Source organism: Malaclemys terrapin, chromosome 2, assembly GCF_027887155.1.
Source record: "Malaclemys terrapin pileata isolate rMalTer1 chromosome 2, rMalTer1.hap1, whole genome shotgun sequence".
Taxonomy (NCBI): domain Eukaryota; kingdom Metazoa; phylum Chordata; order Testudines; family Emydidae; genus Malaclemys; species Malaclemys terrapin.
Window position 1 is genome coordinate 163489314 of NC_071506.1, and position 27047 is coordinate 163516360.

The following is a 27047-nucleotide window of genomic DNA, read 5'->3' on the forward strand; positions in this document are numbered from 1 at the left end:
GTTTTCCATGCTCGCTGAGTATGTTCAACGTCTTTATTGGAAAATAGGCTCCAGTCTGTACCCAAACTCTCCCAAATTCAGTACCTTCTTTTCCAAGGTGTCCCTTCTTCTCAGACACCGGTCTGGTCTTTCTTTAAAACTCCCCTTCTAGAGCTGTTTCCACTTGACACTCCTTCAGCAGCCTCCATTTGGTTTGGGAATCTCCCTCACATTCTCAACAGTGAAGACCGAAGCAAAGAATTCATTTAGTTTCTCCGCAATGGCCTTATCATCTTTGAGTGCTCCTTTAGCTCCTTGATCGTCCAGTTGCCCCACTGGTTGTTTAACCCCCGAATATAAGGGGCCCATGGAGCCCAATATTGCCACTGTGGTGGGAAGGGCCTGGGTGGTGCCATCCAAGGGTTCATGCAGTATGGGGCAAGACCCTCTGAGTAGGACGAGGTAGCTTTTCTATGACCTCTCTTGATTGGGGTCTGTGGACGGGAGATCTGATAAAGTGAAAATTCTCCCTGCAGCCCAGATTCCTCATCACTGGAGGAAAGCTGTGCAGACCTTGCCTGAGTGTTCGGAGAGAAGTAGTTGTTAAGTAGGGGTGACTGCAAGATAGGTGCCACCAGCAGGTCCCTTGACTGTGTGAACTGCAGTGCAGTAGTGCCTCTGTGAGGGGAGGGCTGCGTGAGAGGAATTTGTTGTGAGGAGGGGTTCCTCTGCACCGATGTCCTGAGCCTTCCGTCACTGCCGGCTAGCTCAAAGGCTGATGGTGCTGGGAGAGTGAGAGGAGCCTGCAGGGGGGTCAGGCAGGTTAGTATATGTCGGCACCACTTCCATTGCAGTGCCGAACGGTGCCGTGTGAGAGGCAGGCAACTGAAAACCTCAAGCCTTGGCACCAGGGATTGGTATCACCGCCACAGGCAGGATTCGCGCAGCACCAGAGGAGCCTGGCGCATCAAAGGTACTCAGCCAGGGGAGCACCGGGAGGGAAGCAGTGGATCTGCCCGACAAAGTCTTGTCCCTGTGAATACCCTTTGCGGGTGAGAGAGACTGATGCTTTTTTGAAGTTTTCTTTTGTTTCTTTGAAGCAGGGAGACTGCGGTGTACAACAGAGTTGGAGCCCAGGTCTGAGGCTGGTCCAAGAGATTTGTGCAGCAGGAGCAGTTTTAACCTCAGCTCCCTGTCTTTGCATGCCCTGGATTTTAGCTTGCTGCAGTGGGCATATTTTGGGGGCATGTGGGACTCCCCCAAATGTTTAATACATTTAGAGTGGCCATCTGAAAGAGGGATGGCATCATTACAGTTAGAGCAGCACTTAAAACCTGGAGAGCCAGGCATGTCAGAAGCAGCTGCGCTGACAGGAACAAAAAAAAATGTTTTTTGTTTGTTTTAAAGAAAAGAAAAAGGAAAAGGGTATCTAACTATTACGGGTAAGCTAAACTAAGAGAGAAAAGAGTTGAACAAGGGAGAGAAGAAATTCTCTAACGAGTCTGCTGAGATCCGTCTCAGGCCGGGGACGGTAGAGAAGGAACTAAGGAGACCGGCCGCGCACGCATACCATTAAGGCACACTCAGCGCGTGGGACAGGCTCTGTGCGTGCACGACTGGTATGAGCAGGGCCGGCTTTAGCAAGAGCGGGGCCCGATTCCTGGGGGCGGGGCTTGCTGCAAGCCCCGCCCCCAGGAATCGAGCCGCGCCGCGGAGGGGAAGGGGGGGGGTTGACCCGAGCCGCGCCGCGGAGGGGACGGGGGGGGGTGTTGACCCGAGCCGCGCCGCGGAGGGGAGGGGGGGGGGTTTGACCCGAGCCGCGCCGCGGAGGGGACGGGGGGGGGAGGGGACGACCCGAGCCGCGCCGCGGAGGGGACGGGGGGGGAGGGGACCCGAGCCGCACCGCGGAGGGGACGGGGACGGGGGAGGGGACCCGAGCCGCGCCGCGGAGGGGACGGGGATGGGGGAGGGGACCCGAGCCGCGCAGGGGACGGGGGGGGGGGGACCCGAGCCGCGCCGCGGGGACCGGGCCGGGACAGAGACACTGGGGCCTGCGGGAAGCGGCCGCGCCTCCCCGGAGCCCTTCTCCCGCCCCAACCCCCGCTTACCTTGTGCTGCTGGCCCGCCCCTGCTTCTTTTCAGACTTTCAAGCAGGGGAGGGGGTGGGGCGTTCAGGGGAGGGGAGGAGGGGCCGGGGAAGTGAGCGCGGGGCCCTCTTGGCGCGGGCCCAATTCAGCCGAATCGGCTGAATCGGCCTAAAGCCGGCCCTGGGTATGAGTACTGCTGTCACAATCTCTGAGCAACGGTGCAGGGACACACCAACACCTGGAATGGAACCCCAACAGGGACATCTCTCGAAGAAGTTTTGCAGTCCCCTGTCTGAGTTTTCTTTCATCCAGGACTCTTCCCCCCAGTACAGGTCTTTAAGAGTCATTGATGTCATGAGCAGAGATCATAGAATATCAGGGTTGGAAGGGACCTCTGGAGGTCATCTAGTCCAACCCCCTACTCAAAGCAGGACCAATCCCCAGGCAGATTTTTGCCCCCGATCCCTAAATGGCTCCCTCAAGGATCAAACTCACAACCCTGGGTTTAGCAGGCCAATGCTCAAACCACTGAGCTATCCCTCCCCAAATGAAGGAGGAGAGAGAAGTCAAGCATTCCCCGCCCCTTATAATTCAATTCCTTGTGTTAGAATCATCCTTGCTGAGTCATGTTGACCAAACAGTCTCTTGTGGACATGGGGTTTGAACTGTTGTTGTGATTAAATGAAAAATTTCTTGTTCATGCCTTCCCCTGCCAGAGAATGGCCATTTAAACACCTACCTGGGGTGACAGAGTGCCTTTGTCTCTGGATAACTGGTTTGGGTCTGCCTTTCTAACTCCGGAACATGTTACAGCAATATTGTACAGTAAAATCTTATAACTTCACATTTAATGCTGGTACACACATTTTACCAGGAAAATAATGTTCAGCAGATTATGAGTTTTCAAATGATACCTCACAATGCATACTTTGTACAAAATTTGTCATAATTCTATAAAAGTGGTGAACATAATTGTGTAGACTGTCACAAAGACACATTAGTGTTACTATATTAGGTGCCTGAATGCAATCATCTACATATAAGATTCATATCACCATATGGGATATACTGTTTTGGAAGGGGAGAGAACAAGCCATCAACAAAAGAAGCAGGAAATGGGAAATCATTTGGAGGCTTCCAGACCCAATGTGTTTTTACATTAAACACAACCACAAACGAGACCAAGAAAAAAGAAGAAAAATTGAATATATTTTAAGGCCAGAAAGGACGATTATATAGTCAAGTTTGACTTCTTGTATAACACTAATCATGGAATTGTATCCAGTTATTCCTGTATTGAGTCCAATAACTATAGTTTGACTAAAGTATGTCTTCCAGAAAGGCATCCAGTCGTGATCTGAAGACTTCACCAGACAGGTCATCCGCCACTTCCCTCAGTAGTTTGTTTCAATGGTTAATCACCCTCACTATTAAATTCAAATTAGAAACAAGGCACAGATTTTTGTCTATTTTCCAGTCATTGGTTCTAATTATAACTGTCTCTGCTATATTAGATTAGATTATTATTTGGTATTTTCGCCCTGTGAAGATACTTATACACCGGGGCGGGCAAACTTTTTGGCCTGAGGGCCACATTGGGTTTCCGAAATTGTCTGGAGGGCCGGGTAGGGGAGGCTGTCATGGCCTGCCACCCCCTATCCGAGCCGCCCTGCTTTTTGCTCCCCAACGGCCCTCCCGGGACTCCTGCCCCATCCAACCCCCTGTTTCCTGTCCCCTAATGGCCCCCATGGGACCCCTGCTCCATCCACCCCTCCCTGTCCCCTGACTGCTCCCCGCCACCGCATCCAACCCCTCCTCTCATTCCTGAATGCCCCTGCAGGACCCCTGCCCCATTCAACCACCCTTCTCTCTGACCGCACCCAGAACCCCTGCCCCGACTGCCCCCCGCTGTCCCATCTGACCCCCCCTCTCCTTCCTGACTGCCCCCTGGGACCTCTGCTCCCATTCAACCCCCCCCGTTCCCCGCCCTCTGACCACTCCAACCCCTATCCACACCCCCACCCCCTGACCACCACCCCGAACTCCCCTGCCCTCTATCCAACCCACCCTGCTCCCTGTCCTTTACCACACTGCCTAGAGTACCGGTGGCTGGCGGTGCTACAGCCACTCTGGCCAGAGCACCAGGACAGGTACTCGCGCTGGCTGGCTGGAGCCAGCCACGCCGCCGCGCAGCACAGAGCACAGGGTCAGGCCGGGCTTTGCAGGATCGCTGCCCTAGGAGCTCGGAGCCCCGCTGGCGGTGGAGCGAGCTGAGGCTGCGGGGGAGGGGGAACAGCAGGGGAGGGGCCAGGGGCTAGCCTCCCGGGGCAGGAGCTCAGGGGCCAGGCAGGAGAGTTCCGAAGGCCAGATGTGGCCAGTGGGCTGTAGTTTGCCCACCTCTGTTGAATACAGTGTATTCAAGTCACCTCTTGATTAAATTAAAGAGACTGAGCTTCTTAAATCTCTATTTAGAGCATTTTTTCTAGCCCTCAAATCATTTTTGTGGTTCTTCTCTGCACCATCTTAAATTTTTCAATATCCTTTTTAAAGTGGGGATACTGGAACTGGACACAGTATTCCAGTATCAGTCTCACTAATGCTGCATCAGAGGTAAAATCACTTTCCTACTCCCCCAGTTTATTCTTTGAAGAATCACATTAGCCCTTTTTGCCACAGCATCACACTGGAAGCTCTTTTTTAATTGTCTATTGTGACTCTTAAATCCTTTCTAGAGTCACTGCTTTCCAGGATACAGTCACCCATTCTGTAGGTAAGTTCTGCATTCTTTGGTCCTAGATGCATGGCTTGCATTTGTTGTGTTAGAAAATGCATTGTGTGTGAATGGGCCCACCTGATGAAGCGATTCGGTTCACTCTGTATGATTGTCCAATCATCATCATTATTTACCACTCCACCAACTTTTGTACCTCCCTAAAATTTGCTTCCAGATCACTGATAAAAATATTGAACCATGTTATGCTTAGAACAGATTCCTGTGTAGCCCCACTACGAACACCCTGCTTAATGAAGTTTCCCATGTGGCAACTACTATTCAAAGCCCCCTTCTAAACTAGGATTATATATGACAGAACTTTCATTTGACTGTATTTCTATGCAATGTTATAAATATTTATGGACTTATTATTACTTTGAATAAGTTAACATGAATATGACTTTTCCATGTGAAGTGACTATAAAGTAATTCCAGAATTCATTCTCATACAGGAAACATACAAGAGGGCATATTCTGTCAGAGAGGCAGTTTTCTCTAATACAAGACTGGTATCTCTGCCACTGACTGACTAAGTGGCCATCTCACCTGTGCATGACAGTTCTCCATTGTTAAAAAGGAATAATATCTCCCTACTTCATAGGCATGTTGTGAGCATTAATGAATGCATGTGCTTTGAAGATGACAACACTATCATATAAGTGTGAACTTAAAAAAAGAAGAAAGGAGTATTTTTTTACCTGTATGAATAAGAGAGCATTTGAGGTTCATAAGATTATTCAAGAATATTGAGATTTAAAAAGCAGAAATTAATTTAAGAGATTTTCACTTATGGGTTGAAGAAATGGTGCAGATATATGCCAAAATCCAGAGTGTTGCCTGAATATATTTTATTTTAAAAATACATTTTTATGAATAAAGCTATGAAACAATTTTGCCATGATTTTTTTCCTGTAGTAAATTAAATTAAAAATGTTAAAATATTATAGACTCTCAGACTTTAAGGCCAGAAAGGACCATCATGATAATCTAGTCTGACCTTCTAAACATTGCAGGCACATAACTTCACCCACCTACTCCTGTAAAAGACCCTAACCTCTGGCTGTGTTAAATACTTCAGGTTACAGAAAGAACAGGAGTACTTGTGGCACCTTAGAGACTAACAAATTTATTAGAGCATAAACTTTCGTGGACTACAGCCCACTTCTTCGGATGCATCCGAAGAAGTGGGCTGTAGTCCACGAAAGCTTATGCTCTAATAAATTTGTTAGTCTCTAAGGTGCCACAAGTACTCCTGTTCTTTTTGCGGATACAGACTAACACGGCTGCTACTCTGAAACCTGTTCAGGTTACAGAGAATCCACCATTTACACTAATTTAAACCTGCAAGTGACCAATGCCCCATGCTGCATAGGAAGGCAAAAAACCCCAGGGTCTCGGCCAATCTGACTGAGGAGGGGTGGGAGAATTGCTTCCCAAACCCAAATATGGCGACCCTGAACATGTGGGCAAGACCCAACAGCCAGACACCCAGGAAAGAATTCTCTGTAGTTACTCAGAGCTTTCCACATCTAGTGTCCCATCACTGGCCATTAGAGATATTTGCAGCTAGCGGTCACAGATCAGCTACACGCCATTGTAAGCAGTCTCATCATACTATACCGTCCATAAACTTATCAAGCTCAGTCTTGAATCAAGTTAGGTTTTTGCCACCACTACTTTTTTTAGAAGGCTGTTCCAGAACTTCACTCCTCTGATAGTTAGAAACCTTCATCTAATTTGAAACCTAAACTTATTGATGACCAGTTTATATCCATTTGTTCTTGTGTCAACAGTAGCACTTCATTTAAACAACAACTCTCCCTCCCCAGTATTTATCTCTCTGGTGTATTTACACAGAACAATCGTATCTCCCCTCAGCCTTCTTTTGGTTAGGCTAAATAAGCCAAGTTCTTTGAATCTCATCTCATAAGGTAGGAGACTCAAATTCACCTGATCATCCTAGTAGTCTTTCTCTGCACCTGTTCCAGTCTGAATTAATCTTTCTTAAACATGGGAGACCAGAACTGCACACATGGAGCGGCAAACAGCAGAGGCTGGAGCGGCAAACAGCAGAGGCTAACAGAGGGAGTTTGCCTGGGAGCTGTTCGAGAGGAGGTACGCTAAGTGCTGCATTAGGGGGGCTGTGTTGGTGAGTATCTGAGTGTCTGCTGCTGGGACAGTTGGTCAGTTTGACCGTGTGCTTGATTGCTTGCTTGTTTGTTTGAAAAGTGTGAATTGGGAGTGCTTTGTTCCAGGTGGGCCTTGAGTGGGCCTGACTGGTATATAAGGGCAGTCAGCAGCGAACCAGCTGAGCGGCGAACAGCAGAGGCTAACAGCGGGAGTTTGCCTGGGAGCTCGCTTGGGGAGAGCGCACTGAGGCTTTCATCTGCAGGTTTCTCTGAGTAGTTCCTGCAGCAGTTGAGGAAGTTCTTAAGAGGACGGTGATATGGAAGGTGAGCGATCAGCTGTTGTAACCTGCACAGGTTGTGCCATGTTTGTCTTTCTTCCACAGGACAGAAGCGACTTTGTCTGTACAAAGTGCAAGCTGGTCTCCATATTGGAAGAGAAGGTTCGAGGGCTGGAGAAACGAGTATCGACTCTGCGTTGCATAAGGGAAAATGAAGATTTCCTGGACAGATGTCAGGAGATGCTTTTACGGCCACAATGTTCTGAAGATTCAGAGCAGGCGCAGCAGGGACAGAAGGATTGTGAAGAGGTTTGGCAGCATGTGACCTCCAGAAGGAGAAAGAGGAGCGTCCATGCACCAGCAATGGAGATACAGGTGAGCAATCGTTTCCATGTTCTCTCTACAGGTACTAATGCGGAGAGTGGACTAGATGACCCATCTGAGGGAAGGGAGCAGAAGGAGACTCCACCGATTGGAAGGCAAAAGATGCACTGTCCTAGGGGTGGGGATTCCACGACCACCACTCCCTAGAGGAGGAGGAGGGTGGTGGTGGTCGGGGACTCCCTCCTCAGGGGGACTGAGTCATCTATCTGCTGCCCCGACCGGGAAAACCGAGAGGTCTGCTGCTTGCCAGGAGCTAGGATACACGATGTGACGGAGAGACTGCCGAGACTCATCAAGCCCTCAGATCGCTACCCCTTCCTGCTTCTCCACGTGGGCACCAATGATACTGCCAAGAATGACCTTGAGCGGATCACTGCAGACTACGTGGCTCTGGGAAGAAGGATAAAGGAGTTTGAGGCGCAAGTGTGGTGTTCTCGTCCATCCTCCCTGTGCAAGGAAAAGGCTGGGGTAGAGACGAATCGTGGAAGTCAACGAATGGCTATGCAGGTGGTGTCGGAGAGAAGGCTTTGGATTCTTCGACCATTGGACGGTGTTCCAAGAAGGAGGACTACTAGGCAGAGACGGGCTCCACCTAACGAAGAGAGGGAAGAGCATCTTCGCCAGCAGGCTGGCTAACCTAGTGAGGAGGGCTTTAAACTAGGTTCACTGGAGGAAGGAGACCAGAGCCCTGAGGCAAGTGGGGAAATGGGATCCTGGGAGGAAGCACAAGCAGGAGAGTGCAAGAGGGGAGGACTCCTGTCTCATGCTGAGAAAGAGGGATGATCGATGAGTTATCTTAAGTGCCTATACACAAATGCAAGAAGCCTGGGAAACAAGCAGGGAGAACTGGAAGTCCTGGCACAGTCAGGGAACTATGATGCAATTAGAATAACAGAGACTTGGTGGGATAACTCACATGACTGGAGTACTGTCATGGATGGATATAAACTGTTCAGGAAGGACAGGCAGGGCAGAAAAGGTGGGGGAGTTGCGTTGTATGTAAGAGAGGAGTATGACTGCTCAGAGCTCTGGTATGAAACTGCAGAAAAACCTGAGAGTCTCTGGATAAAGTTGAGAAGTGTGAGAAACAAGGGTGATGTCGTGGTTGGAGTCTGCTATAGACCACCAGACCAGGGGGATGAGGTGGACGAGGCTTTCTTCCGGCAACTAACAGAAGTTGCTAGATCGCAGGCCCTGGTTCTCATGGGAGATTTTAATCTCCCTGATATCTGCTGGGAGAGCAATACATCGGTGCACAGACAATCCAGGAAGTTTTTGGAAAGTGTAGGGGACAATTTCCTGGTGCAAGTGATGGAGGAACCAACTACGGGCAGAGCTTTTCTTGACCTGCTGCTCACAAACTGGGAAGAATTAGTAGGGGAAGCAAAAGTGGATGGGAACCTGGGAGGCAGTGACCATGAGATGGTTGAGTTCAGGATCCTGACACAAGGAAGAAAGGAGAGCAGCAGAATACGGACCCTGGACTTCAGAAAAGCAGACTTTGACTCCCTCAGGGAACAGATGAGCAGGATCCCCTGGGAGAATAACATGAAGGGCAAAGGGGTCCAGGAGAGCTGGCTGTATTTTAAAGAATCCTTATTGCGCTTGCAGGAACAAACCATCCTGATGTGTAGAAAGAATAGTAAATATGGCAGGCGACCAGCTTGGCTAAACAGTGAAATCCTTGCTGATCTTAAACGCAAAAAAGAAGCTTACAAGAAGTGGAAGATTGGACAAATGACCAGGGAGGAGTATAAAAATATTGCTCAGGCATGCAGGAATGAAATCAGGAAGGCCAAATCACACTTGGAGTTGCAGCTAGCAAGAGATGTTAAGAGTAACAAGAAGGGTTTCTTCAGGTATGTTAGCAACAAGAAGAAAGTCAAGGAAAGTGTGGGCTCTTTACTGAATGAGGGAGGCAACCTAGTGACCGAGGATGTGGAAAAAGCTAATGTACTCAATGATTTTTTTTGCCTCTGTCTTCACGAACAAGGTCAGCTCCCAGACTGCTGCACTGGGCAGCACAATATGGGGAGAAGGTGACCAGCCCTCTGTGGAGAAAGAAGTGGTTCGGACTATTTAGAAAAACTGGACATGCACAAGTCCATGGGGCTAGATGCGCTGCATCCAAGGGTGCTAAAGGAGTTGGCGGATGAGATTGCAGAGCTATTAGCCATTATTTTTGAAAACTCATGGTGATCGGGGTAGGTTCCAGATGACTGGAAAAAGGCTAATGTAGTGCCCATCTTTAAAAAAGGGAAGAAGGAGGATCCAGGGAACTGCAGGCCAGTCAGCCTCACCTCAGTCCCTGGAAAAATCATGGAGCAGGTCCTCACCAAGTCATGGATTCACCAAGGGGAAGTCGTGCCTGACTAACCTAATTGCCTTCTATGATGAGATAACTGGCTCTGTGGATGAGGGGAAAGCAGTGGATGTGTTATTCCTTGACTTTAGCAAAGCTTTTGATACGGTCTCCCACAGTGTTCTTGCCGCCAATTTAAAGAAGTATGGGCTGGATGAATGGACTGTAAGGTGCATAGAAAGCTGGCTAGATCATCGGGCTCAACGGGTAGTGATCAATGGCTCCATGTCTAGTTGGCAGCAGATTTCAAGCGGAGTGCCCCAAGGGTCGGTCCTGGGGCTGGTTTTGTTTAATATCTTTATTAATGATCTGGAGGATGGTGTGGACTGCACTCTCAGCAAGTTTGCAGATGACACTAAACTAGGAGGCGTGGTAGATACACTAGAGGGTAGGGATCGGATACAGAGGGACCTAGACAAATTAGAGGATTGAGCCAAAAAAAACCTGATGAGGTTCAACAAGGACAAGTGCAGAGTCCTGCACTTAGGACGGAAGAATCCCATGCACTGCTACAGACTAGGGACCGAATTGCTAGGTAGCAGTTCTGCAGAAAAGGACCTAGGGGTCACAGTGGACGAGAAGCTGGATATGAGTCAACAGTGTGCTCTTGTTGCCAAGAAGGCTAACAGCATTTTGGGCTGTATAAGTAGGGGCATTGCCAGTAGATCGAGGAACGTGATCGTTCCCCTTTATTTGACATTGGTGAGGCCTCATCTGGAATACTGTGTCCAGTTTTGGGCCCCACACTAGAAGAAGGATGTGGAAAAATTGGAAAGAGTCCAACGGAGGGCAACAAAAATGATTAGGGGTCTGGAGCACATGACTTATGAGGAGAGGCTGAGGGAACTGGGATTGTTTAGTCTCCAGAAGAGAAGAATGAGGGGGGATTTGATAGCAGCCTTCAACTACCTGAAGGGGGGTTCCAAAGAAGATGGAGCTCGGCTGTTCTCAGTGGTGGCAGATGACAGAACAAGGAGCAATGGTCTCAAGTTGCAGTGGGGGAGGTCCAGGTTGGATATTAGGAAAAACTATTTCACTAGGAGGGTGGTGAAACACTGGAATGCGTTATCTAGGGAGGTGGTGGAGTCTCCTTCCTTGGAAGTTTTTAAGGCCCGGCTTGACAAAGCCCTGGTTGGGATGATTTAGTTGGGAATTGGTCCTGCTTTGAGCAGGGGGTTGGACTAGATGACCTCTTGAGGTCCCTTCCAACCGTGATATTCTATGATTCTATGACAGTATTCCAGATGAGGTCTTACCAGTGCCTTGTATAATGGTACTAACACTTCCCTGTCTCTACTGCAAATACCTTTCCTGATGCATCCTAGGACTGCTTTAGCCTTTTTCACAGCTGCATCACATTGGCGGCTTATAATCATCCTGCGATCAACCAGTACACAAAGATCTTTCTCCTCTTCTGTTGCTTCCATCTGATAAGTCCCCAGCATATAGCAAACATTCTTGTTGTTAGTCTCTAAGTGCATGACTTCGCACTATTAAATTTCATCCCATTTCTATGATTCCAATTTTCAAGGTCCTCCAGATCTTCTTGTGTGATATTCCGGTCCTCCTCTGTACTGGCAATACCTCCCAACTTTTTCTCATCTGCAAATTTTATTAACACACTCCCACTTTTTGTGCCAAGATCATTAATAACAATGTTCGATAAGTCCCAAGACTGATCCCTCAGGAACTCCACTACCAACCTCCCTCCAGCCTGAATTCACCTTTCAGTCTGACCTGTTGTAGTCTCCCCGTTAACCAGTTCCTTATCCACATTTCAATTCTCATATTAATTCCCATCTTCTCTAATTTAACTAATAATTTATCATGTGGAACTGTATCAATTGCCTTACTGAAATCCAGGTAGATTAGATCTAGTACATTTCCTTTGTCTAGAAAAACCCAGTTATCTTCTCAAAGAAAGAGATCAGGTTGGTCTGGCATGATCTGCCTTTTGTAAAACCATGTTGTATTTTATCCCAATTACTATTTACCTCTATGTCTTTACTACTTTTTCTTTCAAAATTTGTCCTAAGACCTTGCATGCAATTGAGGTTAAACTAACAGGCCTGTAGTTTCCCGGATCACTTTTCTCTCCTTTCTTAAAAATAGGTACTTGTGACGTTCTATATTTTTTTGGTCATCACACTTACAAGACTATGATAAATTTTGTATAAAGTACGTCTTGTGAGAAATCATTTGAAAACTCAATCTGCTGAATATTGATGTCCTGGCAAAATGTGTCTATCAATATTGTATGAGAAGTTATTAGATTCTACTATGCATCATTGTTATAACATGCTCCAAAGTTAAGACAAGCAGGCACAAAACAGTTTTTCAGAGACAAAGACACCCTAGCACCCAGTCAGGTGTTAAACAGCTATAAGCGCCATTCTTCATTAACAGGAAGGTGTAAACAAGAAATTTACATTTCATCACGGAGATGGTTCAACCCTCACATCCACAAGAGACCATATGTTGCCTACACCCCAGCTGGGGGTAATCCTCAAAGGGGGAGGATGATATAAAAATGAGAGACAGTCGGATAGCAAGACTGGTGCATATATCATTTTCTTTGAAGAAATGACAGACTTTCTATGAGCTTGCATTGTTCAGTAGTGTGCTGGACAGCACAAGATGCAAATCTCTAAGGTAAAGTCTGACACTAAGAATTTGCAGATGTCACCCTGTATGTAATTCATGAGTGACTGGTCAGCGTGCTCATGTGTTTAGCTGCGAGTGAATTTGCATGCTGAAGTCTGTGTGAGCAGGCCAAGAGTGGCTGTTCTAACAGCAAAGCAATGTAAAAGGCACCCCAGACTAGAGATTAAAGGGGACACAGCTGTTCAACAGTCCAAATTGTATCCTGGGTAATGTCACAGTACTACATTAGCAATTCTCCAGTCATAGGGTACGACCTCAGAGTTTACGGATTCATTAAAAATCCTTGCTATATGTTAGATCTATAGTGTCATTTTCTTAATTGTTTTGTCACAATTGCAGATTTCAAACGCTGATGTGATAGCAAAAATAGTATTACTGAAAAATATAAGGTTGCATAGACTATTTAACTCAAAATAATATAGTTTAAAATTCTTCAGTTAAATTTTTTAAATCCTTAAAACCCAAGAAGATAGATATGTTTGATGACAAGCATGCAAACACAGATGCTGTTAGTGCAGTATTTTAAGCTCCAATCTACTGCTGTAGTTATGCTGGAACTGTAGTAATTCTACTATTTCAGTATTGTTTAGAGCTAATACTAATGACTCATACACAAAAAGATAAAGTAAATCAAATATTCTCTTACAACCGATAAATTAGTACAAAATTCATAACAAAAGAGGTTTTATTTTATTTATTTGTTATGAAATTGTTAGAGATTATGGCCTAGCATTACCACTTCCACTTGCTTATACTTGGTTTTCATAAAATTTATAGTCAAGTTAAATAGTTTACCTCTCTTTCCCTTTCATTCTTAGACAGCTGCATCTGTTTTAACATCTGAGATCTCTGCTCCATCATAAGAGTCTTCTCATATGTGAATGCTGAAATATCATTTTCAAACTGCAAAATAAGTATGCCGTCATTAAAAGGAGAAAAATCTCATTTATAACCCTTTCCTCCCCGCTCGACCCCCTCCACCCCCCATCATTTGGGTTTGCTTTAATTTGTGTTCATTTACATCCTAACAGTATTTCCAAGTCTATATTTGGTAAATATCTTCTGTTTTCAATGCTTTGGAATTCTAATTTTCAAGTCGACATACTATTAAAATACTCCTTCAAAAATATGTCACTAGACACTGTATCATATCAGAAAAATTTAAGACTTTCCATTGGTCTGTTCTTATACTGACTGCAGGAACAAGGATGGGCCAAAATCCGCCTTTTAAACCATCTTTGCAGCTCCTGTATTCTGGCCCCAACCCCTCTAGTGCACAGGCTTGTAACTGCACCTCTAGCATGCCTCCAATGGTATGAGGGCTGTGAGGGGAGTGGTGGTGGTGCAGAACTGACACAAGCTCTACACTGCCTAGGGAACAAGCTAACACCAGGGGTATTTCCTGGGGAGCTGATTCCACACAATTTGCAGTCCTTTTGTGCACCAGAGAAGGGTAAAGAGGCAAGACTTTAATAAAGAATATGGTCCTTTGTGTCCTGAGACATTGAACAAAAATTAAGTGTAACTATATAACAAAATAGATATAACATTCCTAATGAGAACAAAATAAATAAACATATCTATTTAAAATATGCTCTTACAAATTAGTAAAATATTCTAACTGAGGTTGTTATGGCTGGAAGAAATAGTGGCATTAATCAAACTGAAATACCAGAAATAGTTATTTCACACAAAACAAAAAAGAAAGCAGAAAATAGGCATTTTGGCAAATAAGGAGCACAAAGAAGTTCTAAGAAACTAATATTTTGCAAATATATGTGTGGCAGTTCTAAAGAACTCATGAGGTAAATCACTACTCAAAATGAATCTCTGAAAAGAATGACTTTAACATGATTTTGAAAGGATCACCTGAATTTATACTGAAATTAGTAAATGCCAGAAGACAGCAATTTCTTCTTTATTACTGTAAACACATTACCAAATCTGAAAATTTCACAAAAAACACAAAACAAGATGGACTACCCTTTCAAAATACAGGAGTAAAAAGACTTTAAAAAATATTGTGACAAAGTTCCTCCTCTACCTTGATGGGTCCTGCACTTATTGGCGGATTTGCTCGCCTCAAAGATTTACCATGTGGGTCAGGAAACAGCCCAGAGACTTGCCCTCTGGTAGAAGCCACAGTCCAGGTCAATTCCTCCTTTCTCAATTCCTCCTCAGGAGTTGAGAAGTTTGGGTGAAACCCGGGCCTGCCCTCTACTCTGGGTTCCAGCCCAGGGCCCTGTGGACTGCAGCTGTCTAGAGTGCCTCCTGGTACAGCTGCGCGACAGCTACAACTCCCTGGGCTACTTCCCCCTGGCCTCCTCCCAACACTTTCTTTATCCTCACCACCTGACCTTTCTCCTGGTGTCTGATAATACTTGTACTCCTCAGTCCTCCAGCAATATGCCTTCTCACTCTCAGCTCCTAGTGCCTCTTGCTCCCAGCTCCTCGCATGCATGCTACAAACTGAAGTCCTTTTTAACTCAGGTGCCCTGATTAGCCAACCTGTCCTAATTGATTCTAGCACTTTCTTCTTAATTGGCTCCAGGTGTCCTAATTAGCCTGCCTGCCTTACTTGCTTCCAGCAAGTTCCTGCTTGTTCTGGAACTGCCCCTGTTACCTTACCCAGGGAAAAGGGATCTACTTAATCTGGGACTAGTATATCTGCCTTCTACCACTCTCTTGTAGCCATCTGGCCTGACCTTGTCACATATCCCCCACCCCCACTCAACACCACGGGGTTGGGCAACTTGGGACATCAGGCAGTGTACCCGTGACAAGCCATCCGCATTGCCACAGTGGCTTCCAGCCCGGTGTTGTATGGTGAATTGAAAAGGTTGTAGGGACAGAAACCATCTGGCCACCCTTGTGTTCTTCTCTTTATTTCGTGCATGGTCAGTCACAAGGGTAAACTGTCATCCCAGAAGGTAATAACGTAGTGTTTCCATGGCCCATTTCACAGCTAGGCACTCTCTCTCAACCATGGAATACTTCTGCTCTCTCGGGAGGAGTTTCCTACTGAGGTAGAGGATTGGGTGTTCTTCATCTCCGACTATCTGAGATAGGACAGCTCCCAATCCTACTTCAGATGCATCTGTTTGTAAAATGAATTCTTTGTTGAAGTCCAGGGCTATAAGCACGAGGTTATTGCAAAGGGCTGTCCGTAGATCCGTGAATGCGTTCTCTGCAGCATCAGTCCACTTCACCATTATCAGGTCTGTCAGGGGACTCGCTCTGGTAACGAAATGGGAATAAATCGTCGGTAGTACCCCACCACACCCAGAAATGCCCGGATTTGCTTTTTCCGATTTGGCCGGGGCCAATTTTGGATAGCCTCTAGTTTGTTTAGTGGGGGCTTGACCATGCCCCTTCCTACAATGTAGCCAAGGTATTTAGCCTCAGCTAGCCCCATAGCACTCTTGGCTGGGTTGGCTGTGAGCCTGGCCCATCTTAGTGTGTCCAGAACCGCTTCCACCTTTTCCAAGTGGGTCTCCCAGTCATCCAGGTATGCAGCTGCATAACCATTATAGGGCTGCAGAAGCTTGTCCATGAGACGTAGGAAGGTGGCAGATGCCCCATGCAGTCCAAAAGGAAGAACAGTATATTGAAACAGTCCCTCTGGTGTAGAGAATGCCGTCTTTTCTTTTGCATTTTTGTCAAGGGGAATCTGCCAGTATCCCTTTGTTAAATCAAGGGTTGTCAAAAATCGGGCATTGCCCAGTGGTCAACTAACTCATCAATGCGGGGCATGGGGTATGCATCAAATTTGGATCTCTCATTCAGCCGGCGAAAGTCATTACAAAATCTAGTGGTGCCACTGGGTTTGGGCACCAACACAATCAGACTCGACCATTGACTGTGGGATTCTTCAATGACTCCTAGTTCCAACATCCTTTTTACCTCTGCCTTGATCTCCTCCCTTTTTGCCACTGGGACCCAGTAGGGCCTTAACGTTACCTTTGCCCCAGGGTCTGTGATAATGTGGTGATATGCTTCAGTGGTCTGGCCTGGTTTGGTTGAAAACTTGTCCTGGTACCAGTTGATCATCTCAGTTACCTCCTTCTTCTGGTTCGGTGTCAGATGAGGGGATATCCTGATCTGCTCATGTAGGTTATTTTCCTGGATCGGGGCCTCTTGGGCCACCACACATGTCTCTTGTTGGTGCCAAGGTTTCAAGAGGTTAATGTGATAAATCTGTACTTGTTTCCAGCCTCCTAGCTGCCGCACCTTGTAGGTTACTTCCCCCACAGGTTCAACCACCTCATAGGGCCCCTACCATTGGGCCAGAAGCTTGCTTTCTGCCGTGGGTACCAACACCATCACCTGATCCCCTGGTTGGAACTGTCGGACTTTTGCCTGGCGATTGTAATGGGTTCGCTGGGCCTCCTGAGCCTTTTTCAAATGTTCCCGTACAATAGGGGTGACCCGGGCTATCCAGTTTTGCATCTGCAATACATGTTCTATTATATTTCTCCCCTCATTGGGTTCCTCTTCCAGATCTCTTTGGCGATATCTAGTATGCCATGGAGGTGACGCCCATATAATAACTCGAAGAGGGAAAACCCAGTTGAGGCCTGAGGTACCTCCCGGATAGTGAACATAAGGTAAGGGAGTAGGGTGTCCCAGTCTTTCCTGTCCCAACTTACCACCTTCCTTATCATAGCCTTGAGGGTTCGGTTAAACCTTTCTACCAATCCATCAGTCTGCGGATGATAGACTGAAGTTCTCAGGGTATGTATATGGAGCAGTGTACAGAGGTCCTTCATTAACTTAGACATAAATGGAGTCCCTTGGTCTGTTAATATTTCCTTTGGTAACCCCATTCGGGCAAAAATCCCCACCAGCTCTTTCACTATCATTTTAGAGGCCATGTTCCGCAGGGGGACAGCTTCTGGGTAGCGAGTAGCATAATCCAAAACAAAAGTATATATTGGTGGCCCCAAGCCATCTTCTCCAGGGGTTCCACTAGGTCCAGGGCTATTCGCTCGAAGGGGACCTCTATGATGGGAAGAGGTACTAAAGGTGCTCTCAAGTGAGGATGGGGACTATGCAGCTGACACTCCGGGCAGGAGGTACAGTACCTCCACACTTCTTCATGTACTCCGGGCCAGAAGAACTGTAGTAGAACCCGTGCCAGGGTCTTCTCTACCCCCAAATGCCCCCCCAAAAAGATGACAATGGGCAAGACTTAATACAGCATTCTGGTGTTTTTGAGGTACTAGGATCTGCTGTACCTTCTGCCCCTGTACTGGTGCAACCCGGTATAAGAGATCCTTCTTCATTATGAAGTAGGGTCCTGGTCCCTGGGTTTTCCCTTCCACGGGAACCCCATCTATTTCGGTCACCTCCTTCCTAATGTTGTCATACCTTGGGTCCTCTGCCTGGTCCCATCCAAAATTTCCTCTCCCGGGGCTAATCTGCCTGAGATCTAGGGGCCTGATCTCTGTTGCCTCTATTGGTTCAGAGGCGTTAGGGTGGGGGTCAGACTCGGGTGCTTCTCCCTCCTAGGCAGCCTCCTTTTCAGCTGCTTGGGTCCACCTACCTACGAGAGCGACCCTCTGGCTTTGGGTCAGTATTCGGGTTCCCAAGGCCTTAGCTGCTCTTCTTTCCCTTTTTGTCTTTCTACCCTGTCTGGGAGTGGAGAACAAATCTGGGGATATTTCAGAAAAGATTGGGGGTTGACAGTCTGCTGTGAATGCCTCACTAATTTCAGGGTTCCCATCTTTCTCCAGTCCCCCTACTGGGAGTAAGTCTCCAAACCCTGGGAAGTCCCTCCGTATGAGCATCAGGTATGGAAGTTTAGGGACTACACCTGCTGCTACCTCAGTAATGTTCCCTTGGATCTTGACTTTTACTGGGATGGTGGGGTAGTAACTAACTAGCTGTCCCATGGACACATGTTATCCCCGTACGTTTAGCCTGCAGCAGCTGACTACGCTTCACGAGCTTCCCTGAGATAAGCGTGATAGCACTCCCCGAATCAACCAGTGCCGTGGTCTCTACCCTATTTAGTTTCACTGGTCTGGTGTTCATATGTGGGGTTAGTGAGATCCCCACAAGGTGGATTAGGGAGTATGGGTCTGCCCAGTTCCCCAGGTTACACTGCATAGGCTCCTCGGCATTGGGACACTGTGCAGCTATGTGTCCTCACGCCTCGCCGGCATAACATCTGTATGGAGCCCTAGGCATTCCCTGGTCTCTTGGTTTGGGCAGTCTAACATCACAATCTTCTTTCCCCCTTAGTGCTCCAACTCTTTGTGGCCTCTGGTGGGCCTTCAGCCCCTCTCCTTTTCCACCTGGGCCCTCCTGGTGGCCCAGTCACCCGAGCTCTAGGGCTTGGTACTGCTAGTTTAACCCGGGGTGCCTCTTTTTTAACTGGTCGGGTCAGCTCCCTCGCTGTCCTTCACCTCTCTACCAGTGCGACAACCTCGTCATAGGTGGCGGGTTTGTTCTGGCTTACCCAGGCGCAAATGTCTGGTGGTAGTCCCCTTATGTACAGAACCTGGACTCTGGGACTCCGTTCGCAACCACTTTTGTGCGAGATGGATGAGGTCATACAACTGGGATCGTGGGGTTTTGTCTTCCTGGTACCTCCACTCGTGATACCGCTAGGCCCACACTGTGGTCATTACCCCAGATCTGGCCAGGATCTCTGCTTTCAGCTGGGGATAGTCTGCTGCAGCCTCTTCAGGCAGATCATGGTAGGCCTTTTGGGCCTCCTCATACAGGAATGGGGCGAGGATGATCAGGAGACCACTGATCTCGAGGCCAGGCCTCCCATAGGGCTGTTCTCTCAAAGGCCAGAAGGTATGCCTCTACATCATCCTCCCACGTCATTTTCTGCAGCCAATGGCTGGCCCGTATATACTCAAAATATATGCTTATAGTTTGTATCAAGGTGTTCCTCCCCAGCAGAGGTGAAAAAGGGGTTTCCTGTCAGACCAGAGATGTTTATCCATTGTTACAAAGTTCCTCCTCTATCTTGGTGGGTCCTGCACTTATTGGCAGATTTTCTTGCCTCAGAGATTTACCGTGTGGGTTGGGGAACAGCCCAGAGACCTTCCCCTCTGGAAGAACCCACAGTCCAGGTCAATTGGGAGGTTTGGGGGGAACCCGGGCCCGCCCTCTACTCCGGGTTCCAGCCCAGGGCCCTGTGGACTGCAGCTGTCTATAGTGCCTCCTGTAACAGCTGCATGACAGCTACAATTCCCTGGGCTACTTCCCCAGGGCCTCCTCCAAACACCTTCTTTATTCTCACCACAGGACCTTCCTCTTGGTGTCTGATAATGCTTGTGCTCCTCAGTCCTCCAGCAGCACACCCTCTCACTCTCAGCTCCTTGAGCCTCTTGCTCCCAGCTCCTCACACTTGCCCCACAAACTGAAGTGAGCTCCTTTTAAAACCCAGGTGCCCTGATTAGCCTGCCTTAATTGATTCTAGCAGCTTCTTCTTAATTGGCTCCAGGTGTCCTAATTAGCCTGCCTGCCTTAACTGGTTCTAGCCGGTTCCTGATTACTCTAGTGCAGCCCCTGTTCTGGTCACTCAGGGAACAGAAAACTACTCATCCAGTGACCAGTATATTTGCCCTCTACCAGACTCCTGTACCCCACTGGTCTGGGTCTGTCACACCATCTATCAGTGGAAATGTAAAGCAAGTATTTGTCTTAGTCACAAACACTAGTCTTCGCTAAATGAAGATGAGATTTAACAGGAAGAGGACAGCAGGGGGAAAAGGCTTTGTCTTGGGGTGCACTTCAAAGGTTTGTCGGTCTGTAACTGGGGGACAGAGACAGCACCCCATTATCTTGAACTTGAAGAAGTAACCAGGCAATGTGATTGCATTCATGAAAATGAGATCCCAACTGGTCCTGGTTGGAAATGCTGCAAGAAACCTTTAGGTGAGATAAGACTGCTTTTACGCAGCTGGGTAGCCTGTTAAAGTTTAATCTATAAGAAGCATGTTATACTTCAGTATTATATGTAACCATTTCTGTTTCCACTTATTATCCTTATTCACTATCTCTTAAATCTTTGATAATAAACTTATGATTGTTTCACTATACATATATCTCAGTGCTGTGGTGTAATAAAGGACCTGATTCTGAGAAGTACCAGTCAAGCTGTGTGTAGCCTGTTCCATCAGGGACATCTTACCTGGTAATTTCTGTGAGTGTCCAGTGACAAGGGCTGGAACTACAAGGGCATGCTTTCAGAAGGACTTGGGAACCGGGGTGCACCTATTACTAACCTGCTCAGCAAAGTAAGGGGTTAGTAGAGCCCTGAGGAGATTGTTTGGGTGACAGACTGGAGGTGTCAGTTAAGCACAAGTAATTCTCTCTTTTGCTGAAGCACAGGGGTAACAAGGGGACTCACCATCCTGGACACCCCAAGCAAGTGTAACACATGTCCTTCATGGCATCATGGGTCAAATGAATCACTCAGTCCTGGCTTCAATACCCACAACCTCGACTCCCTCACTGAAATGGCTCTTGAAGCTAGTGTTTTCATGGATCTCTTGAAGCCTCTCCTAGGCCTTGATTCAGAAAAGCATTTAAGCAAAGGGTAACTCTAAGAACATAAGTAATCTCACTGAAATCAATGGTATTATGAATGTGCTTTAAAGTTATGCACATACTTCACTGGAGCAGGGTCCTAATTCTGTTTGCCTTTACAGTCCCCTCTCAAACTGGAAATTCAGGCGAGGTTACTTACCTTTCAGTAACTTGTTCTTTGAGAAGTGTTGGTCCTATGGGTGCACTACCATAGCATATGAGCATGCCCTTGCACTCTTGGCCAGAGATTTGAGTTAGCAGTGTCTGCAGGTCTGTGCCTGCATGCTACGCTAGATGGGGATTAGACTATATGACCCTTGCAGTCCCTTCTAATCCTATGATTCTACATGGCCTCATGCTTCGGAATGAGGAAATATGGGGAGAAGTGGACTCGCCACCACTCCAGTTCCTTGTCAACTACAAAGCCAGAGGGGAAAGAGGGTGGGGCAGCACCCATGGAGAGAAAATATCTTGAAGAACTCAAGTTCCTGAAAGGTAAGTAACCTCTCCTTCTTCGAGTATATGCTCCTATGGGTGCTCAACCACAGACTCCCAAGCAGTAACTCAACATGGAAGTGGGTGCTGAGGAGGCAGATCCAAGATGGTGCAGAGGACATCATCACCAAAAGTTGTGTCCATCTTGGCACAGAAAGACTATTGTAATGTTTGGAGAACATGTGAACTGAGGGCCAAATTGCGGCCCTGAAACTTTCAGAGATAAGGATGTCTTTGATGAGGGTGACAGAAATGGACTGAGACCTAGTGGAGCATGCTTCCACTTTGAGGGGGAATTGTACCACAGCAATCTTGTACCAGGCTATGATGCAACCCACTTTGATAATCTTTGAGAAGAGATCAATTGTCCTTTCATTCATTCAGAAAAAGATATGAACAGTCTAGGGGAAATCTAGAAATGCCTTCTGAACATCTAAAGTGTGAAGGCTTGTGTCACTTCTCTGGAAGAGTGAGGATTGGGGAAGAACATTGGCAGACAGTTATCTTGCCTGATATGGTATAAATCAAGGATGTGGGTATAGTGTGACCTCAACATGATAGAAGGCAATGTAAGGTGGGTCAGCCAGGAGAGCTCTGAGCCCTCCCACCCTTCTAGCCAAGGTGATGGCTACCAGGGAAAAGGTCTTACAGGAAAGATGGAGGAACAAAGCTGATTGCCATAGGTTTCAAAGGAGGTTTCCTTAAGTTACTGAGAACTAAATTAAGATTTCAAAAAGATGTGGAGTTCTCAATATGAGGGAACAGATTAGATAAACCCTTAAGGAATCTTGCAGTGGTAACATGACCAAAATATAAGAGGCCCTCAATAGGCAAATGAAAGGCCATAATAGCTGTCAGGTATATCATGACAGAACTCATAGGTAGTCCTGTGTTTTTAATTCAAGCAGGTAATAAAGCATCCTGGAGAGAGGAGCTTCAAGAGCAGCTATAGCTTTCTACTATTTAGCACTACGGACTGTACTTCAGATGAATAGTCCACCTCTAAGGCTGAGAACGATCGAGGAGCGAGGCCTTGAGGATCAGTGATGCAAGGTTGGGGTGGCTCATGATGCCCAAGTTCTGTGTTAGTAGATTCAATTTCAGGGTATGATAGTGAGGTATCTCTACAGAAAGGTGAAGTAGAGCTGAATAATACATTTGTCTTGACCAAGAAGGCACTATTAAGATGACCCTCGCCTGCTTCTACCACAATTTGATTAATGCCCTGAGGATTAGCATTGCTGAAGGGAAGGTATAGAGGAGGGGGCAAGAATAGAGGACTAGGAGGGCATCTCCTAAAGAGTTGTGACATACTGCCCCTTTGGAGAAAAAGATGTGGTATTTTGTATTGGTCTGGTTGGCAAGGAGATCCACTATGGGGAAGCCCCAAACTCTGCAAATGTGAAATATCAGGTTGTTGAGTAACCACTTGTGGTCCCGATGGAAGTTTCTGCTTAGGGCATCTGCCACCGTATTCTGGATACCTGAGTAAGGTAAACAGTGGAAATCTCTATGTTGCAGGAAATGCACCAGTGCCATAGCTTTAGAGATTCTGTATATAAGGACTGGGATCTTGCTCCCCCTTGTTGATTTACATAGTACATTGTTGCCCTGTGGTCTATCATTATTCTGACATGGTGTCCCTAAATGTCTAGTGCTGACATGCAAAACAAATCAGCTGTAGCGCTAAAACATTGATGTAAAGTAATATTTCCTGTGGAGACCATCTTTCCTGTGCAGTAGATCTTTGCAAGTGGGCTCCCCACCCACCTGATGGTGGCAAGTATGAGAATGGTTCTCCCAGACAGATCTGCAAGGGGTCTTGCCACCACCTGAGAAAGTCCAGCACCTGAGGGTATAGAACCTTGCTCACTAAGGCCGTGCTTGTTTGATGTGTAAATGGTTCTGAGACAGGCCTGAAGGCATTGGAGATGTAGTTTTGCATGTGATGTGACAAATGTTGAGGCCAACATGGGATCTAGGAGTTGAAGACAGGTTCTTACTATTGTCTGGAGACTCAGCTGGAGGGTAATGACCAGACTGGATATGGCAGAGAATCTGCCCTATGGTAGTGAAGTCTATCCATTGAACAGGTGTTAATGTGGACTTTTCAGGTTGATACAAAGGCCCTGGAATTGGAACAGCATTAGAGCCTTGTTGGTTGCAGACTGGACCTCTAGAGCAGAATGCCCCTTCAGAAGCCAGTTGTCCAGATAGGAGAAGACTTTAATACTGTCTTGACGCAGGTGAGCTGCCACTACTGAGAAGACCGTCATAAAGACCCATAGGGTTAGGAGAGTCTGAAGGAAAACACGGGTATTAATATCGTTCTGAACCAATGAAGAAGTGCAGAAAAACCTTGAAGGAAGGGTGCACAGCAATGTGAAAATACGTGTCTTGGAGGCTGAGAGCAATAAACCAATCCCCTTGATTCACGGCTGGGTTTATGGAAGTCAAAGTCACCATCCTGAAGTGCTGTAAAAGGATGTAAGTATCCAGGTTCCAGAGGTCTAGGATCAGTCTCTAATCATGTTTCTTTTGGGAACCAGAACTATTTGGAATAAAACCCTCTTCCCACAAATTCTGAGGGAACCGACTATCACCCCCAACTGTATTAGGGATTGAACCTCCTGCTTTAAAAGATCCTCATGAGAGGGATGGGGATGGGAGAGAGGCATAGCATAGAAATGGATAGAGTATCCCATAGCCTCCATCTTTAAAATCCACTTGTCAGTGGTGATAAGCTTCCAAGAAGGTAAAATTGTGACAGGAGGTCCCGGAAGGTGAAGTGGAAGACTGGTTTGGACAGCAAATCCAGGGGAAGGGATTGTTTGTAGCCCTTGACCAAATTGTCAAAACAGTCATTTGGAAGGGGGCCTGGGTAAGGAGGTTGCCGTTTGAGGTGGTACTCTCTTTTGGAGTCTGGGCCTCCTTCGAGTAGGTTCCATGGGTCTGTAATAGATATGATTGGGAATGGAATGGCTGGGATTGCTGTGCTGTCTGTGATTTACTGAAAAGTCTCTGTGTTATCTCAGGTGACCTCAGTGTTGCCCACAAATCCTTGAGGGAGTGTAGCGAGGTGTCAGTATTACCACTGAATGGCTTCAGCACTTGGAAGGCAAGATCTTTCACTGTGTTTTGTATCTTCCTAGGGAGCCTAGAGAATTGCAGCCAAGAGGCTCATTGCAAAAACAAACAATAGCAGTGGCTAAGAAATCTGAAGCTGTGTCAGCAGCATTGAGGGCAGCCTGTAAAGATAATCTTCGTGATAAATTGGCCTCCAAAATGAGTGTTTGATACTGCTCCATTTTGTTTTCTGTAGCAAATCATCAATAAAATGAAAAAAATCTGTTAAAACCATATTTTGCCATCAGGGGTTGATAATTTGCTACCTCAAAATGGAGAGCAGTGGAGGAATAACATCCTCCTTTATCAAAAGGTGTGGATCTTGAGCAAGCTTGGTGGTTTATCTCGTTAGCTGTATCCACTACCAAGGAGTTGGTGATGGGATAAGAGAATAACTATTACAGTTCCTTGGCTGGTATGTATATTTTTTGTCTGCCCATTTGCAAGTAGGTGCAAGAGTGGCAGGGGTCTGCCATATATTACAGGCTAGTGAGAAGAGTGCCTGGTTAACAGGCAGTGCAATCTTGACTTGAGGGGGTGGTATGAAGAATGTCCATGACAAAGTGCTGGGATTCTTGTACTCTTCAATGAAAGGTTGAAGAGATTTTGCAATTTTGTCCTGGAAGGACCTAAAATCATCTGCATAGGAAGGTGGTTGTGGCATCATCATGTCCCCTGGGAAGGGGGAGGATTTATTTGGAGTTATGATGCTGGTGGTTATTGTGGAGCCTGAGGAATGTCTAAACATGAAACATGAAGATGGGAACCCTGTTGAACTGGTGCCCACAGGCTGTCCAGGGATTTCAATAGGCCCACTGAGGAGGTGAGTAGGGGAAGAGACCCCAAGGAAATTCATATTCGGAGGGCTCAGAGCACCTTCTGGAATCTGGTGAGTCTTTGTCAGGGTACACTTCTTAGGGTGTTGGATAGTAATCTACAGAAGAGGTCCATGCCAAGATCTCCAAGATATCGTCCCTTGAGCCCAAAGGAAGTGCTGTGGGCATCAGTGCCAGACATGGAACCAGCAGTTGTGTCAGTGCTGCAGGGACTGGTGGATAGATAAGTACCGGGGGATCAACTCTTGCTGCAACCTGATGAGAGGAGGTGGTTGGTGGTAAACTCCTCTTGGTGTTCCCAAAGAGGTGTGACTCCAGTTCCTTCAAAATGAAGAGGTCTTCATGTGAAAGAAATCTAGAGGCTGCCAGAGGGCTATAATGATGTATAGTCAAGACCAGAGACAGTACCAGAGCCTAAGTCAGGAAGAGAGTTGTGATTGAAGATAGTGCTGATGGCGCGCTCCAAATGGGATCCCTATGCTCCAAGCCCATATAACCCAAGGAAGATGGTACCAGAGAAGGAGCAGGGTAAGAAAGGGCTGAGATGAAGACGATACCAGTGTGTTGAACGTCCTTACATTTTTATGAGTCTCAATGCCTGGAAAGTGCTAGGGAAGATGGCTCTCATTGCTTCTTGCTAGCAGGCTGATCACCAGACATCTGTATAGATGGTACTGTGGCCCGGTGCTGATGCTTGATAGAGCCTCAGAGGTACCCATTCCAGACACAAGGTCTCGTAAGAAACAGTTCAAAGGCCTACCTCTTTTTCTTTTCTCAGGAGAGACTTTCGTGTTTAGAGTGCTTCATCTTCAAAATAGCCCCAGTAGGTACGGAAGTATTGGGTGGGGATTCAGACTGCACAGGCCTTGGGGAGAGATCCAGGAGGAGAATCTTCAGCCTCATCTCCCTTTCTTTGCAATACCTCCTTTTAAACCCCCAGCAAATTTTACACTTGGACGGGATGTGAGAGTCTCCAAGACACCCGAGACAGCTTAAATGCCCGTAGTTCAAGAGGAAAAACCTACTGCACACCTGGCAAGCTCTCAATCCCAGATCTTTGGCATACCACAGATATGTGGCTGACGGGGCCAAGGAATTGATCCCAGAGACCAGGGAAAAGAAAAGTGGGGGAAAACCCCATTAAGGCACAGATTTGACCTTAACGAGAAAAAATAAGTTACTAAGAAAATAAAAGAAATAATAAAAGAATGAATAAATAAGTAGCTATTTGGAAGCAGCAGACATGCAGTTGCCCTGTCTCAAGCCACAGCATTTGAGAAGAAACTGGAGCAGCAGTGGGTTCACTTCTCCCTTTATGCCTTTGCTCTAAAGTACGAGGTCATGTAGTGCACAGGCATGAACCAGTGGACACTGGTAATTC

The 27047-nt window shown here is 46.9% G+C and overlaps 1 protein-coding gene across 4 annotated transcripts in view; it reads right to left on the reverse strand.

Annotated features, from left to right (window-relative positions):
* SLC12A7 (solute carrier family 12 member 7) overlaps positions 1-27047 on the reverse strand; it is a 357234-nt gene that overhangs the window by 16968 nt on the left and 313219 nt on the right. For all 4 annotated transcript variants that reach the window (XM_054018253.1, XM_054018254.1, XM_054018256.1 and 1 more), the window contains one exon: positions 13452-13559. In XM_054018253.1, the coding sequence (XP_053874228.1) occupies positions 13452-13559 (108 nt within the window). The remainder of the gene's footprint in view (positions 1-13451; positions 13560-27047) is intronic.